We start from the raw sequence: 18,396 nt of genomic DNA on the forward strand, positions 1-18,396 counted from the left end.
TATACAATTTCTTGTTGTCTACCGCATTCGCATCATTTCGAGTAACCTGCGCAGTACATGTGATGATTGTCAAAGCATTTACTTTATTAATTCTCGTGTCGTACGCAATTGGTGAATTGTGTGTGAACTACGATTTCGAACAAGGTTTCTATGAATTGTTTAGTGACAATGGCGTGTGCCATAGTCTCCCGCTCTGGTTTATCGGTAAATACGAAGATTTAAATATGATTGGAGAGAATGGGAGCACGACTTTTATCACACCTAGTTCTCAATCGTCTGCAAGTTGTGCGTCGTCATTCGTTTTTTCAATGAATTCGGGCGGTACTATCGAAGTGGACATTTACATGGAACGGTCTGATGTCAATGATCAGATTCAGGTCTTCGTCAGTCAAGTTGTGGCTGGTGGTGGCTCCTTTGTGAGAGCGAAAGCTGAGAGTGGAGTTTCGGGATACTCCGCAAATGGCACTCAAACATTGAAGATCACATTAAATGGTACAGACAATTATGAAGGATTTGTAAGTATATTTTTATATTTCCAGTTTCATGTTTAAATAATACTGATTAGACAGACCGTCCTTTGTTCACTTAATATTAAGATTTTTTTAAATTCTTATCATAAGAGTATAATCTTAGTCCAACAGGGTTGGATTAGGTCGGAGGGGCCCAGGTGGCTCAGGGCCCGAGACACAAAAAGATAAAGGACTCAGTAATCATATCAGTATCTATTGCAAAAATAAATCGATAATCTGATTTTATCTAGTGGCTGATTTGAAAGATTTGTTGTGTCGGCGGAATAAATATTTACGTGCTACGATTAATTGATAATTGTGACGACAGAATCACCGACAAGAGTCGGGGCTTTTACTTTAGTTTTTGATATGATAATGTTATTTCAAATGCAGGCAATAAAATGATAATTAGGTATATAAATCTGGTCTAGATATCACAAATAGCATTTTATTCCACGTACCTACATAATTAGGTACAATATTTTTCCATCTGTTTTATTTGTTCAGATAACTCATCTGATATCTTACCACATATTGCACCATTAATGGCATCAATCGGTAGGTATACTTTGTACATTGAATATTATCTATTTCTTTGTTACAGATATCCATAGTGGGGAAAGCAGCTCCAGAATCAGTGGTACTAGTAGACGCTTTCCGATACACACCACCGCACGTAGACGCCTCATATTGTCAAGATCCAAAGAACGTTTTAAATCCCTTCAGCAATGTGAACACAGCTAAAAAGACCATAGTCTCTATAAATGCGACAACTGCAATTAATGAAACGACCACGTATAATGCAACTTCCTCAAGTTATAACAGTACAAGTTTAAACTATAGTACTACGCTACCTACAGTTACGTCATTGGAGACAGAAAAAGGATCTGATGATAGTGGAAGACGCCCTCGACCTCCTCGACCTCCAACCTCCATACCTAACTCAAATCCAATGAACTTAGCTCCAATAATAACTATTATTTTATCTCTCACTGTACTATCAGCTTTAGATTAATAGAGATGAAGAACTGCTAAAGCCGCCCTAAGACTTCGTGCAAGCGATCGTGTTTTTACGATCACTAAGCTAACGAGGCATTTTAGTTTGCTGAATAACGGGCAAGTAGGGACCCAGGTGACATCAATCAGGCAGGAAACAAATGTACACTGAATTTTTTTTTGGAAGTTGACGGAAAACTTCTTAGGCTTTTCATCTAGGTATCTATTTTTTACCGAATATATGTATTTCCTTCTTTGTAAAAATTTGATATTTTCTATACATCACCACATCAACAACATCATGTAACTGAATATTAATATTTTTGGAAAATAAAATTGTAGTATATGAGTTTCTGAGTCTTTTATTACCTTTGTAACCTTTCTACTTGGTTTCAATGCATTCTTTATGCTACTGAAACTTTTTTAAGTGAGCCATCCAGCGACTTGCAAATTGGTATCACTTATAGAGGTACTCCACTAACCCAGTGTCTCCGATAACCAGGTATAAGTAAAAATTTGTCTCATTTACACAGGATTCCATTATTAAAGGCGAAAATACAGGTCATTTCAGATAAAGAGGTGCGATTCTTAAATAAAACGATATGTTATGTGCATATTATAAATGCATAAGAATAAGTATATCAACAAACAGAATGGCTGCCGCGTAACATGTAGCAGGTTCGATTCTCGCACGTAGCAACTCTTTGTATGATCCACAAATTGTTGTTTCAGGTCTGAGTGTCATGTGTATATGAAATTGTAAGTTTTTTAAATGCACCCACGACACAGGAGAAAATCCTAGATAAAAAAACGGTGCTCTCTCACTTACTGAGGTTTATGCATTTTTATTTTATTTTATTTTTATTTTATGAATATTCAGTTACATTTTTTTTATTTTATATTTTTTATATAAATAAAGAGGTTTATGCATTTAAAATTCACTTGCTGTCGCAGATATAGAGGTGACTATGATAATACATTGAAAGGACTAATCCCAGATAAAGAGAATTGTTTGGCACCACTAATAGAGGTAATTCAGTGCGAATGTGTTGGGACCTGAGTATGAGTTCCAGTTGTAAAGGTTTTTCACTTATCCAGGTCCCACGTAACCAAGTTACACTACTACACTGTATTTTGTAGTATTCAGCAGTCGAAATGGTGTAAAATCAATATTATATTGATTTAAGCGCTGAAGTAATGCGGAAAAAGAGGATTTGTTAATTATTATACACATTTTTAGATCATGTTGATCAACAAGTTAGTACCCTTAGTGCGAGTTTACTTTACGTTGAACGAAAACGAAACGAGAGCGCGTTCGGCGCGAATGAACCAACCTATCGTATTCGTTCATTAAGATATGTAACCATTTAATCTGTTTTTTTTTCATGGTAAGCAATCGTCGCCGCCCATCTATAATAATAGTACTCCATGGTCGCCGGCCATGGACACTAGGAACACCAGGGGCGTTACAAGTGCATTGCTGGCCTCTTGGGGGTTAGGAATTTAAGGGTTATTGGGGAATCGGGGATTGGGAAGAGGGGTAATCTCACTCACACAACGAAACATAACGCAAACGTTGTTTTACGTCGGTTTTCGGTGAGGCCGTGGTATCACTCCGGTCGAACCGGCCCATTCGTGCCGAAGCATGGCCACACTTAATTTTTTTTCATTTAAAAATTACATCGACTTATTTTTTTGCTTTTGTATTATGGTGCTTTATTCTAGAATTAATCAAAATTATTTAACTTAAGTGCATTTCAAATTAAAATAATGTATGTACATACACACAAAAATGAATTACAGGGTCGAACTTGGGTCGGTAGAAGGGCCCGGGGCCCCGGACCAGTACAAAGCGTAAAACGCGTTTTTTTTTTCGTGGCTATTATTAATTTGAGCTTTGTTCTAAGACGCTAATGAGATCTTACATATTTTATATATTCACTAAATAATAAATTAAATATAATCTGGCGTCCAATTAGCGTGAGATGCGTTAGAGTTATATCGCACTGGGACACCACAATGGCACGGCTGATCGGCGTTACCAACAAAATGTGTACAGCTCTATAGAGTTACTCACATGGTGTCCGCTTGGTAAAGCAACCAATCTGGGGCCTTAGTTTGCTATTACAATTGTGTCAGAATGGTCGATCATTGATCAGTGCAAGAGGGACGAAGCATTTGTAATAGCAGACTAAGGCCCCTGGTGACGCGGCCAGCTCGGACGCCAGTATTTAGAGATCCATCATGATATTGTCGCGGTCTGGTGTAGGTGCTCTGGTGTCTGTATGGTCACAGAATAATAAGTAAAGTATGGTGTCTAGTTTGGCAGCTTACTGACGGTAGTCGTCCGGGTAAATTTTAGCCTACTTATCGAAATAATGACATACCTATTTAAGGTATGTAATTGCATCAAAAATATTGATAGCAGGGAAACGGAACTATCTGTCTTATCAGCTAATTCATTTAAATCTTCAAATTGTTTTGTTACACTGGTATGATACCTAAATAACATGCAGAATTTGTGATAAATTTTGATTTTACTGCGTGGTCGGTCGATAAATCTGTGATAAAGAAAGTTAAGGATTGATAAATTACTTTATCTAAGGTTTAGCTGCTTCGTCACCGTCATCGATCGTGAAATAATTGGCGTATATATACAATATCTTGGTGTCTACCGCATTCGCACCATTTCGAGTAACCTGCGCAGTACATGTGATGATTGTCAAAGCATTTACTTTATTAATTCTCGTGTCGTACGCAATTGGTGAATTGTGTGTGAACTACGATTTCGAACAAGGTTTCAATGAATTGTTTAGTGACAATGGCGTGTGCCATAGTCTCCCGCTCTGGTTTATCGGTAAATACGAAGATTTAAATATGATTGGAGAGAATGGGAGCACAACTTTCATTAAACCTAGTTCTCAATCGTCTGCAAGTTGTGCGTCGTCATTCGTTTTTTCAATGAAATCGGGCGGTGCTATCGAAGTGGACATTTACATGGAACGGTCTGATGTCAATGATCAGATTCAGGTCTTCGTCAGTCAAGTTGTGGCTGGTGGTGGCTCCTTTGTGAAAGCGAAAGCTGAGAGTGGAGTTTCGGGATACTCCGCAAATGGCACTCAAACATTGAAGATCACCTTAAATGGTACAGACAATTATGAAGGATTTGTAAGTATATTTTTATATTTCCAATTTTATGTTTTATCGGTACTGATTTCACTTAATATTAAGTCCTTTGTTTACTTAATATTAAGATTGTTTTAAATTTCAAATTATTACTTCTATGGGTTATTTAAACATTGCTACAAGTTAAGTCCAGGGTTGGATTAAGTAGGATGAGCCCAAGTGGCTCGGGGCCCGAGACAAAAAAGACAAAAGATTAATAAAATACATATCAGTAGTCCGTAATCATATCAATATCTGCTGCAAAAATAAATTGATAATCTGATTTTATTTATCGTTTGGTTTGAATGACTTGTGTCAGCGGAATAAATATTTACGTGTTACGATTAATTAATAATTGTGACGACAGAATCACCGACACTAGTCAATGCTTGTACTTTAGCTTTTGATAATATGTTGTTTCGAATGATAATTAGGTATAAAAATCTACTCTAGATATCACAAATAGCATTTTATTCCACGTACATAATTAGATACAATATATTTGAATTTTTTTTTTGTGATATCTTACTATATTTTGCATCATTAATGGCATCAATCAATAGGTATCAATATCTTATACTTCGCCAAAAGAATCCAAACAATGAATATTATCTATTTATTTGTTACAGATATCCATAGTGGGGAAAGCAGCTCCAGAATCAGTGGTACTAGTAGACGCTTTCCGATACACACCACCGAACGTAGACGCCACATACTGTCAAGATCCAAAGAACGTTTTAAATCCCTTCAGCAATGTGAACACAGCTAAAAGGACCACAGTCTCTATAAATGCGACAACTGCAATTAATGAAACGACCACGTATAATGCAACTTCCTCAAGTTATAACACTACTAGTCCAATCTATAGTACTACACTACCTACAGTTACGTCATTGGAGACAAGAAAAAAACCTGGTGGCAGTGGCCGACCTCCCAGACCTCCCCGTCCCCGACCTCCTGTTTCCGGAAACTCTACGTACAATTCAAGTTCAATGAACTTAGCTTCAATAATAACCATTATTTTATCTCTCACTGTACTACTATATTAGCTTTATATGAATAGGGACGAAGAACTGCTAAAGTCGCCCTAAGACATCACTAAGCTAACGAGGCATTTTAGTTTGCTGGATAACGGGCAAGTAGGGACCCAGGGACCTTAGTCTGCTATTACAATTGTGTCATTGATCATTGAGCAGTGCAAGAGGGACGGAGCTATGTAGGTTGTATAGCTCCGTCCCACTCACACGTCACTGCTCAATGATCGACCATTGTGACACAATTGTAATAGCAGACTAAGGGCCCAGGTGACAATCAACAATCATGCAGGGAACGTGCTCCATCGTAGGCCGCATCATCACCAAAAAAAAGCGTGTCTTCATTTTTGTCAATAATATTGTCATCTAGTGATCTAGGTATCTACTTAATACTTAAAATCTGTATATATTTCCTTTGTAAAAATTGATATTTATGTACTCTACATCAACACCATCATGTAACTGAATATTCATATTTTTATAGCATGTAACGTGATATCTGACTTATAGGAATATAACTATGTATAAATATGTAATTTATGTAAAATAAAATTGTAGTATATAAGTTTCTGAGTCTTTTATTACCTTTATAACAATTCTACGTGGTTTCAATGCAGTCCTGGTGGTAGTGGTACGGCGTACGGCTCAAAGAGCCATCAGAGCCCAGTAGGGCGGACATCTGATCTGGAGCTGCGAACTACCTAGCGGGTTTACCGGGGTTCCGGCTCAAAAAGCAGGAGTAGGAGTAGGAACGGGGTGGTTTTTAGTCAGTAGTTAATGTATCTGTAAAAAATGCTATGCCGTACTTTAAAATTATTGTAAAAATATTTTTATAATTAATAGATACCGTTAGTAGCCTGTACTTCCATCAATCAACAGCTTATTTATTAATCAGCAGCAGCCACTACTGACCAAAGGCAAGAGGCCTTTCTCACTCGTAGAATGTTTGAGCATTAATCGTGGATCGTGGTGATTGCAAATTTATATTTAGAAGTTATAAGTCCAAGTTTCATCACAATGATTTTTTTCGCCATTTATCAGTGGTGTCTAAATTATTTTAGAAAGTACATATAAGTCGGAAAAAAATATATTGGTACCTTGCCGTTGGTAGGTTTGAAACGCGCGCTCTCAAGCATGAGAAGCGGCGTCTTAAACCTCTGGGCTACCACTACATAGCCATGTACCTAAGTCAGAAACAAATGGAATTTCAGTGCTGTTTCACCGGTAGCCCCGAGTCAAGGTTTATTATATGAGAGTGATAATGGCTGATTAGAACTTAAGAGCGGAATGTATTCGATTGAGTACCTACTTAATGAATGTCTCTGAGTACGATAATCAATATTCAATGATATTTTAGTTATTTGCAAGAATTCTAGTTCATTACAGATGGTCAATTATTTTATCAGCTTCTCACACCATTAGCTAATAACTCCGTGAGAAATTTTCGAAAATCCGAAAAAAGCCCAGCAATACTTTGTCCGACCCGAGAATCAAACCCAAGAACCCTTGTCCGAAAAGCCATTGGATGATTTCCCCCCTCAAAAAAAATAAATTAAAAAAAGACCCCTTGTCCGGCAGACGCATTAGCGATCACTCGACCAACGAGTAGGCTTGAGAAAGAAAGGGAATCAAACAGTTTACGAATTTCATTCAGTTTTTATAAGTATGTCGGAGGAAGGTGTGGGCGATACATTGGGCGAGAGCCCTCTTCGTAACACATAGGTAGAGCTATGTGTTGGCAGCAATATAACAATAAAATCTTCGTTAAGAAATGATTGTTTATATTCGTAGATTGCGCTGGTATACTTTAATTTCTTCTCCATAGGAATCTACAATTTGGAACGAGCTGTGCGAGTGGATACCATAACTTTCTCATTTTAGAGACTGAATTAAACAGAGTTTTTTTTAAGTCTCTTTCACATAACATTAACCCTATAGCCAACTGTGTCACTAATATGCGACAGATATTTCCATATCCCTGCCACTCATACCGTATTACTGCGACAGAGAAAATGCTCACTCTTACACGATCGCTCTTCCTTATTTAGTGTAGATATAATTATTTCGATTAGTAGCCCCGCGCTTGGTGCATGATAATTGATATTTAACTGAGCGGTTAAAGGGTTAGGTTTGGGTTAGGTTTGGGTTGGGTTGGGTTAGGTTTGGGTTAGGTTTGGGTTAGGTTTGGGTTAGGTTTGGGATAGGTTTGGGTTAGGTTTGGGTTAGGTTTGGGTTAGGTTTGGGTTAGGTTTGGGTGTTTTTTTTTTTTTTTTTTTTTTTTTTTTTTTTTTTTTTACCAAAGGAGGGAAAATCCTCATGGAGACTCACACCTCCCCACTAGTAGAGAGGTGTGAGTACTGCCGGACTCTTACCGGCTAAAAACCCTCCTGCTGTTTCCGAAACCCCTGACATGGTCAAGGCCTGTGTTTACATAAATAACATTTTTAACATTTCTTTCTTTACAAAGTGTAGAGTAAGTAACAAAGTAGTTTCTTTCTTAACAATTGATATTAAATTACTAGTGTTATTTGAGTATATTATAATTATTTGTTATCACAATCAGAATCTGTCTTAAGTACATTTTTTGCTATGTTTTGTCAAGTCAAGTACTATATTTCTCGTCTTGGCCTTCTTCATATGCTCGTGAATGTCTTCTGGGCTAAACTTTTCTCCCTCCAGGCGCTGCTCGACCTCATGTCTGGCACGCGCGTACACCGGACACGCGAATATCACGTGCGGGACAGTCTCCTCTACGGCGGAGTCGCAGACACACGATGGATTCCCCCGAAGCTTGAAACGGTACAAGTATTCGGAGAATCCACCGTGCCCGGTGAACAGCTGGGTGGTGATGCTGCTGGTTTCAATCTTCCTATCCAACAATTTCTATGTTCAGCAATCTATCTCGCTGCTCTCTTTCGTTCAGCTCAGACTTTAATTTGTTTTTTTGACATCTTACATCTTCCAATTGTGTGCTAATGAGTTGTATATTCTTAGCGTGTAATTCTGTTTTTTTCTTGAGGTCATCTTGTTCGTCACTATGATATTGAATGGATTTTTGTAGCGACATTACCTCTTTTTGTGTGTCATTCTGCTGTATATCTAAGTTTTGTACAGTTTTTTGCATTCTTGTATATTCTTCTCTAATATGGTTTATCTCGGATTTTAATTCATTGGTGGTCTCGTTAAGATTTTTTAAAGAATCCTTTATCTCAGATATTTCTTGAGTGAATTCCAATTTCAATTCGTTCCATTTCTCAATCATTTTGTAGCTGAATTGGTCCAAAGCTTCTGTAAGGTCGTCGTTATAGCCACGCTTGCGACGCGTAATATTCTCCGAAGTAAGGTCAGGAACTGAGTTCGAATGTTCGCCTGGTGTTCGTGACATTTTCCAAGTTCCGAGTCTAGTCCGTACAGAGGTCTGTGGTAAACCCGATAATACAAGAATGCGGCAAATATTTGTTTGCACTGTGAATTATTAATTTCAACGTAACTTAACTTTAACTTCAACGTAGTTAAAAATAAGGTATACAATCCAATAGCCGGGATATTAATTCTAGTTAATATTTTAAACGAAACAGTTGAATACGTCCGTTCGCACCGAGAGCTGGCGGTGGCGGTGTTAATGTTTATGCATTTAAAATTCACTTGCTGTCTCAGTTATAATCCCAGATAAAGAGAATTGTTTGGCAACACTAATAGAGGTAAGTGCATTTCAAATTAAAATAATGTATGTACAAATTGCAACGATAACTAGTATACACCAACACATCGGCACAACTATCGCTACACAATATCCCTGTGTGGGTATTCCGTAGTAATGTGCGTAAAAACGTTTGACCATTACGCACACATTGGTATATATTATAAATTTTGTGTCGGTATATGTATTTTTATAATTTAATAGATGGGTAAGGTTAAAAATATTTACAATTGATGATATGGTTCAACATTTTCACTGAACTAGACGTAGTGCTCGTAGACGAGTGGTTTAACGAGCTTGCTCTAATCGTCTCCCTCTACGCCGATGTGGGTTCGAAACCAGCAAAACATATTTTTAGATGTATTTTATTTTGTTAAGTTTATTTTTGTTTTGTGTATAATAAAATCAGACTATAAAAGAAGCATTTAAGTCGGTAAATAAAACGATATCTATTTTATTACATATAATTTATTTTTATAGAAATAAAGTATAAATATTGGCTATAAATCAAATAAAAAATGTTATTAATTGTTTTCATAAACATTTTTTTATTAATTAATGATTATTACAAAAAAATATTATTAAATAATAATTTTTATTATTAATTAAATAATAATAAATTAAATTTTAATATTGTATATTACTTATTATTAAACAATAAGAAACATTATATATAAATTTTTTTAAATATTAAAATTTAAAATTAAAAAAGTATTAAAAAATAAAATTATTATAAAAATTTAATTAAAACATTTTTTTCCAAATGTCCGCTTCACAGTAAATATTGTTATTTCTTGAAATTAGCAAATTTTTGTTATTAGAATTCTCCATTTTGTGTTTTAAGGCGGTTGCTATAAGATTCAATATTGAGTGGGCAATATGTTAGCAAAAAATGTGACGATTAATACAAATAAGTTTTTAACATTATAACATTTCGAATCATATTCTAAGTTGGTTAAGGATGAGCGTAAATATAATGTTTCAAATTAGTTGAACATTAGTTACATAAGTTATTAAAATGAGAAGTGAAGTGAATCAACATGTTGAATAGAAAGAAATTATGACAATTTCTAACCGCATAACAATAACATCACTTCACCGTATTTTCTAGACTGCATTATAATATTATATAAAAAATATAAACATTGTAGTTAATTTGGACTATATATAATTTGGCTGATGGCTCAGTAACTGATTCAGAAATCGATATAAGTCAGCGTTAACCCAAAAAAAATTCAATACAAATAAATTTCAACTTTATGCTGCTAGCATGAAATTAATTCTTTACATCGGTAAATATAACCACATTATAAGCCCTATCAAAATTTATAAAACTTCTGGCAAAATTTTATCGCTGTTCCTGGTGCATTGTGGGCAGTAGGTAATATCTTTTTGGGTGGCTTCCTGCACCTTAAACCAGAATGCAGGTGCCTCCTTATTGTTTGCGTGAAGACATCGAGTGCCGTTGCTGTAGTGCGCGTTGAAAAAGGGATCAACCTTATGCCTGGCTATGATGTCGTAGTGCCGGGCTAACGAATTTGCCTTCGGCTTCGGCCCAGCTTGGCAATTTTCAATATCACCAGTCTCCGCATATCTGCGCACCCATAACTGCACGGACTTACACTATTAAACAAAAATATATTATTTAAAATACCACGAAACTCTATAAAGTTATTTATCAATAGGAATAAAATATAACTACAAGTAGCTTTAGTTGTAAACACAATAATTATACAATATTTTATAATCAACATAATTACATATATATAGGTTTACACAGTAATAAAATGCTACTAAAATCCTTTAAGTTACAACAGGATTAATAAAAAAATATCCATTATAAGGATATTTAAGAAAATATTATTATTTGTATCCTATTAATATAAATTAAAATAGATTAAGTTTTAAATTTATTAAACAATAATTAAATAATTATTTATTCTTAATAATAATTCTATCTAATAATAAATATCTAATAATAAATTCATCAATAATAATAAAAAAGTATTCATTATTCAAATATTAATATTCATTAATTTTTTTATGTTATTATTTTATTATATTTATAAAACATAAAATAATAACATTATTTTATTATATTTAAAAATATAGAGAACTTTAAATAAATAAGTGAAAATAATTAATTCAATCAATTACCCAGAATATCAACATAATAATTATCTTATTTACTCACCGATATCGTTAAGCGCCTTTCTATTTCACTAAAGAAAAGATCTATCTAAAACAAAAGATCTATCTATTGTTCGTGCAAAATAATTACTTCTGCCTTTTTCAAATTTGTGAAGTGTTGAGACATGTTGAGCTTTACACACGAATTATGTAGCAATAAACTATGAAAATAAAATGCTCATAAATTGACAACTAAGAATATAATTTTACTTTGTAAGTTGGGTGATTTGGAAAATATTTAAAGAATTGACGGTAGTTACTTTATAAACGGGCTAAATAAAATGACCCGAGAGTTCCGTGGTCGCCACAAACATTACAAATTTAATACTCAAGTATCGAATGATTAGAAATTTAGAATTAGATGTTGTTTAAAAATATTTGGTAAACACTACAAAAAGAACTCGTTGTTGCTGGGTTCGATCCTGCGACACTTTGCCCGATGACTCAAAGCGTTAACCATTACGCCAAACGTGCAATTAATAAGTGTTTCGAAATATTGTAATGCATTCAATAACATAAATATACGACGAGAAGATTCCTTTAGATATATTTGTATGGGTATAATTTGTGTAGCTCGATCGTTCGATGTTCGATTTATTAAATGTTTGTTAAGTATTATTTTTATCTCTACCCTTGTTTTTATTCATAAAATCTTTTACGAAATTCTTACATATACCGACACAATAATTTATAGTATATACCAATGTGTGCGTAATGAACAAACGTTTTTATGCACATTACTACGGAATACCCACACAGGGATATTGTGTAGCGATAGTTGTGTCGATGTGTTGGTGTATACTAGTTATCGTTGCAATTTGTACACACAAAAATGAATTACAGGGTCGAACTTGGGTCGGTAGAAGGGCACGGGGCCCCGGACCAGTACAAAGCGTAAAACGCATTTTTTTCGTATCTATAAATTTGAGCTTTGTTCTAAAGACGCTAATGAGATCTTACATATTTTATATATTCACTAAATAATAAATAAAATTAATCTGGCGTCCAATTAGGGCGAGATGCGTTAGAGTTATATTACACTGGGACACCACAATGGCACGGCTGATCGGCGTTACCAACAAAATGTGTACAGCTCTATAGAGTTACTCACTGAGCAGTGCAAGAGGGACGGAGCTATGTAGGTTGTATAGCTCCATCCCTCTTGCACTGCTCAGTGATCGACCATTCTGACACAATTGTAATAGCAGACAAAGGCCCCTGGTGTCCGCTTGTTAAAGCAACCAATCTGGCGACACAGCCAGCTCGGACGCCAGTATTTAGAGATCCATCATGGTATTGTCGCGGTGTGGTGTAGGTGCTCTGGTGTCTGTATGGTGTCTAGTTTGGCAGCTTACGGACGGTAGTCGTCCGGGTAAATTTTAACCTAGTCATCGAAGTAATGACATACCTATTTAAGGTATGTAATCGCATCAAAAATATTGATAGTAGAGAAACGGAACTATCTGTCTTATCAGCTAATTCATTTAAATCTTCAAATTCTTTTGTTATACTGGTGTGTTACCTAAATAACATGCAGAATTTGTGATAAATTTTGATTTTACTGCGTGGTCGGTCGATAAATCTGTGATAAAGAAAGTTAAGGATTGATTACTTTATCTAAGATTTAGCTGTTTCGTCATCGATCGTGAAATAATTGGCGTATATATACAATATCTTGGTGTCTACCGCATTCGCACCATTTCGAGTAACCTGCGCAGTACATGTGATGATTGTTAAAGCATTTACTTTATTAATTCTCGTGTCGTACGCAATTGGTGAATTGTGTGTGAACTACGATTTCGAACAAGGTTTCAATGAATTGTTTAGTGACAATGGCGTGTGCCATAGTCTCCCGCTCTGGTTTATCGGTAAATACGAAGATTTAAATATGATTGGAGAGAATGGGAGCACAACTTTCATTAAACCTAGTTCTCAATCGTCTGCAAGTTGTGCGTCGTCATTCGTTTTTTCAATGAAATCGGGCGGTACTATCGAAGTGGACATTTACATGGAACGGTCTGATGTCAATGATCAGATTCAGGTCTTCGTCAGTCAAGTTGTGGCTGGTGGTGGCTCCTTTGTGAGAGCGAAAGCTGAGAGTGGAGTTTCGGGATACTCCGCAAATGGCACTCAAACATTGAAGATCACCTTAAATGGTACAGACAATTATGAAGGATTTGTAAGTATATTTTTATATTTCCAATTTTATGTTTTATCGGTACTGATTTCACTTAATATTAAGTCCTTTGTTTACTTAATATTAAGATTGTTTTAAATTTCAAATTATTACTTTTATAGGTTATACAAGACATTGCTACAAGTTAAGTCCACCAGGGTTGGATTAAGTCGGATGGGCCCAAGTGGCTCGGGGCCCGAGACACAAAACGATTAATAAAATACATATCAGTAGTCCGTAATCATATCAGTATCTATTACAAAAATAAATGGATAATCCGATTTTATCTATCGTTTGATTTGAAGAACTTGTTGTGTCGACGGAATAAATATTTACGTGCTACGATTAATTAATAATTGTGACGACAGAATCACCGACACTAGTCAATGCTTGTACTTTAGCTTTTGATAATGATAATATGTTGTTTCGAATGATAATTGGGTATAAAAATCTACTCTACAGCATTTTATTCCACGTACATAATTAGGTACAATATATTTTCATTTTTATTTTTTGTGATATCTTACTATATTTTGCATCATTAATGGCATCAATCAATAGGTATCACTATCTTATATTTCGTCAAAAGAATCCAAACAGTGAATATTATCTATATATTTGTTACAGATATCCATAGTGGGGAAAGCAGCTCCAGAATCAGTGGTACTAGTAGACGCTTTCCGATACACACCACCGCACGTAGACGCCACATATTGTCAAGATCCAAAGAACGTTTTAAATCCCTTCAGCAATGTGAACACAGCTAAAAGGAACACAGTCTCTATAAATGCGACAACTGCAATTAATGAAACGACCACGTATAATGCAACTTCCTCAAGTTATAACAGTACAAGTTTAAACTATAGTACTACACTACCTACAGTTACGTCATTGGAGACAAGAAAAAAACCTGGTGGCCGACCTCCCAGACCTCCCCGTCCCCGACCTCCTGTTTCCGGAAACTCTACGTACAATTCAAGTTCAATGAACTTAGCTTCAATAATAACCATTATTTTATCTCTCACTGTACTATTATATTAGCTTTATATGAATAGGGACGAAGAACGGCTAAAGTCGCCCTAAGACATCACTAAGCTAACGAGGCATTTTAGTTTGCTGGATAACGGGCAAGTAGGGACCCAGGGGCCTTAGTCTGCTATTACAATTGTGTCAGAATGGTCGTTCACTGAGCAGTGCAAGAGGGACGGAGCTATGTAGGTTGTATAGCTCCATCCCTCTCGCACTGCTCAATGATCGACCATTGTGACACAATTGTAATAGCAGACTAAGGGCCCAGACAATCAACAATCATGCAGGGAACGTGCTCCATCGTAGGCCGCATCATCACTTACCATCAGGCGAGATAGCGGCCAAAAGTCGGTCTATTTAATATAAAAAAAGCGTGTCTTCATTTTTGTCAATAATATTGTCATCTAGTGATCTAGGTATCTACTTAATACTTTAAATCTGTATATATTTCCTTTGTAAAAATTGATATTTACTCTATATCGACACCATCATGTGCAATAACTGAATATTCATATTTTTATAGCATGTAACGTGATATCTGACTTATAGGAATATAACTATGTATAAATATGTAGTTTATGTAAAATAAAATTGTAGTATATAAGTTTATGAGTCTTTTATTACATTTATAACAATTCTACGTGGTTTCAATGCAGTCCTGGTGGGAGTGGTACGGCGTACGGCTCAAAGAGCCATCCAGAGCTCAGTAGGGCGGACGTCTGATCTAGAGCTGCGAACTACCTAGCGGGTTTTGGGCTCAAAAAGCAGGAGTAGGAGTAGGAACGGGGTGGTTTTTAGTCAGTAGTTAATATGTCTGTAAAAATGATATGCAGTACTTAAAAATATCGTAAAAATATTTTAATAATTAATAGATACCGTTAGTAGCCTGTACTTCAATCAATCAACAGCTTATTTATTAATCAGCAGCAGCCACTACTGACCAAAGGCAAGAGGCCTTTCTCACACGGAGAATGTTTGAGCATTAATCACCACGTTGGCTCAACGCGGGTTGGCACCCGTTGAGCCAACGTGGTGATCGTGGTGATTGCAAATTTATATTTAGAAGTTATAAGTCCAAGTTTCATCACAATGATTTTTTTCGCCATTTGTGGTGTTTAAATTATCTTAGAAAGTACATATAACTTAGAAAAAAATATATTGGTACCTTGCCGTTGGTAGGTTTGAAACGCGCGCTCTCAAGCATGAGAAGCGGCGTCTTAAACCTCTGGGCCACCAGTACATAGCCTGTATCTAAGTCAGAAAAAAATGGAATTTCAGTGCTGTTTCACCGGTAGCCCCGAGTCACGGTTTATTATATGAGAGTGGTAATGACTGATTAGAACTTAAGAGCGGAATGTATTCGATTGAGTAGGTACCTACTTAATGAATGTCTCTGAGTACGATAATCAATATTCAATGATATTTTAGTTATTTGCAAGAATTCTAGTTCATTACAGATGGTCAATTATTTTATCAGCTTCTCACACCATTAGCTAATAACTCCGTGCTACTACTGAGAAATTTTCGAAAAACCGAAAAAAGCCCAGCAATACTTTGTCCGACCCGAGAATCGAACCCAAGACCCCTTGTCCGAAAAGTCATTGGATGATTTCCCCCCTCAAAAAAAATAAATTAAAAAAAGACCCCTTGTCCGGCAGACGCATTAGCGATCACTCGACCAACGAGTAGGCTTGAGAAAGAAAGGGAATCAAACAGTTTACGAATTTCATTCAGTTTTTATAAGTATGTCGGAGGAAGGTGTGGGCGATACATTGGGCGAGAGCCCTCTTCGTAACACAAAGGTAGAGCTATGTGTTGGCAGCAATATAACAATAAAATCTTCGTTAAGAAATGATTGTTTATTTTCGTAGATTGCACTGGTATACTTTAATTTCTTCTCCATAGGAATCTACAATTTGGAACGAGCTGTGCGAGTGGATACCATAACTTTCTCATTTTAGAGACTGGATTAAACAGAGTTTTTTTGAAGTCTCTTTCACATAACATAACCTAACCCAAACCTAACCCAAACCTAACCTAACCTAACCTAACTGAAGTGAAACACGAACTTGCTAGACAAAGACTGATTTATTTAACTTGTGCGGTAGATACATAATTTTATAATTTGCAGTCTACCTTCAACAACCAATATATATAACATCTTCCCCTTTCATTAAATAAAAAATAACGATAAACTAAATAGATACCCATCACCAAATAACTACACATTAATACTTATGTAAATATACAATCTGACATTTTTCGTTTACAAATAATCAAAATTAACTTGTAAGATAAAGTTGTACTTATGTTATAGTTTCGTCATCCTTTCATTAACTTACACAACTAACATTTTAACACATGTTTAAACTTAAAAGTAAATAAAGACAATTTATCGTACGTAACAACTATTATATATAAATTTATTTTTAAAAAACAATGCAAGTTTCTCACGTGCCCGTCGAGAAGCAGCCCGTGTTTGCTGTATTCTATTAGAATTAGGAGAAGAACTAGCCGACCTATCCACTACCCTGTAGCTATCGCTCAGCCCCTCGTACATACTCTCTTCTGCATCACTGTAGGTACTCGTGCGCTCATTGTCTTCACTACCACTATCCTCCTTCCCTTGCTTGGAAGCAGGAAGTGCAGCGGCATCCTCCGCGCCATCTTTAAGGATATGCCTTCTGTTGCGGCGATACCTTCGACCGCTACTATCCGTGAGGAAGTAGGAGCGAGGCTGCGGCGCTGGTGCCTGCACTTGCATATGTCGTCGACGCTTATCATCATCTGTTACTATAACTCTTTGCCCTGGTTTTAACGCAGGCAATTCTCGGGCATGCATATCATATTGTTTTTTCGACAAGACTCGTTTTGTTACAATATTCTCAAAGTCCCTTTTATTGTTGCGTTCCGGTTTTAACCTCTCTGTATGTACTGGTAGACGGGTATTTAGTCGTCGCCCCATCAGTAATTGTGATGGTGAGCTAATTCCATCTCTCGGTGTTGATCTAAAGTTTAGTAGCCCTAAATAATAATCCGTACCTGTACATAACGATTTCTTAATTATTCCCTTAACTGTTTTTACAGCTCTTTCGCTCAATCCGTTTGATTGTGGATAATTGGGTGATGATGTTGTATGTGTGAAACACCAGTCTTCTGCGAACTTTTTGAATTCCCTGGACCGAAATGCTGGACCATTGTCTGTAATTAATTCCATTGGAATCCCATGTCTTGCAAACTGATCCTTCATTGCTTCAATTACCACCCTGGATCCAATATTTCTTAAGGCGGTTATTTCTATATAATTCGAGAAATAATCAACTATTATTAAGAAATTCTTTTGGTCACAAAAGAATAAATCAGCGCCAACCTTTCTCCAGGGTGAGTCCGGAATGGAATGTGGTATCATTGGCTCCTTCACATTTCGCGCTGCGTGTTCCGCGCAGGTGGCGCAGGCGCGCACTGTCTGTTCCACGTCACGTGACATCCCGTTCCAAAACATTACGTCACGAGCTCGACGCTTGCATCGGTCGATTCCCAAGTGCCCCTCGTGAACACGTGATATCATTTCACCTCTCAATTCACGTGGTATGTACA

The 18,396-nt window shown here is 36.2% G+C and overlaps 3 protein-coding genes and 1 long non-coding RNA gene across 5 annotated transcripts; 3 read left to right on the forward strand and 1 right to left on the reverse strand.

The window, feature by feature from the left end:
- The first annotated feature begins 16 nt into the window (after positions 1-16).
- LOC118271309 (uncharacterized) lies at positions 17-15,119 on the forward strand. The gene is made up of 3 exons (XM_050695945.1): positions 17-515; positions 1,114-1,641; positions 14,914-15,119. The coding sequence occupies exons 1-2, from the start codon at positions 63-65 to the stop codon at positions 1,522-1,524; spliced, it is 864 nt and encodes a 287-aa protein (XP_050551902.1). The 5' UTR covers positions 17-62; the 3' UTR covers positions 1,525-1,641; positions 14,914-15,119.
- On the reverse strand, positions 1,203-15,118 carry LOC126911060 (uncharacterized). Of its 2 annotated transcripts, none has more exons than XR_007705611.1 (3): positions 15,070-15,118; positions 5,550-5,825; positions 1,203-1,363 (listed from the first exon to the last, which is right to left on the reverse strand). It is a non-coding gene; the product is annotated as an uncharacterized LOC126911060 (long non-coding RNA). The 2 variants fall into 2 exon arrangements; XR_007705610.1 differs by lacking the exon at positions 15,070-15,118 and adding an exon at positions 5,980-6,080 and having other exon boundaries at positions 1,204-1,363.
- On the forward strand, positions 4,177-5,719 carry LOC126910603 (uncharacterized). Its single transcript, XM_035587351.2, has 2 exons — positions 4,177-4,673; positions 5,300-5,719. Exons 1-2 carry the CDS (start codon positions 4,221-4,223, stop codon positions 5,717-5,719), a joined length of 873 nt encoding a protein of 290 aa, XP_035443244.2. The 5' UTR covers positions 4,177-4,220.
- On the forward strand, positions 13,273-15,119 carry LOC118271308 (uncharacterized). The gene is made up of 2 exons (XM_035587347.2): positions 13,273-13,773; positions 14,398-15,119. The coding sequence occupies exons 1-2, from the start codon at positions 13,321-13,323 to the stop codon at positions 14,809-14,811; spliced, it is 867 nt and encodes a 288-aa protein (XP_035443240.2). The 5' UTR covers positions 13,273-13,320; the 3' UTR covers positions 14,812-15,119.
- Positions 15,120-18,396: the final 3,277 nt, after the last annotated feature.

Source organism: Spodoptera frugiperda, chromosome 9, assembly GCF_023101765.2.
Source record: "Spodoptera frugiperda isolate SF20-4 chromosome 9, AGI-APGP_CSIRO_Sfru_2.0, whole genome shotgun sequence".
Taxonomy (NCBI): domain Eukaryota; kingdom Metazoa; phylum Arthropoda; class Insecta; order Lepidoptera; family Noctuidae; genus Spodoptera; species Spodoptera frugiperda.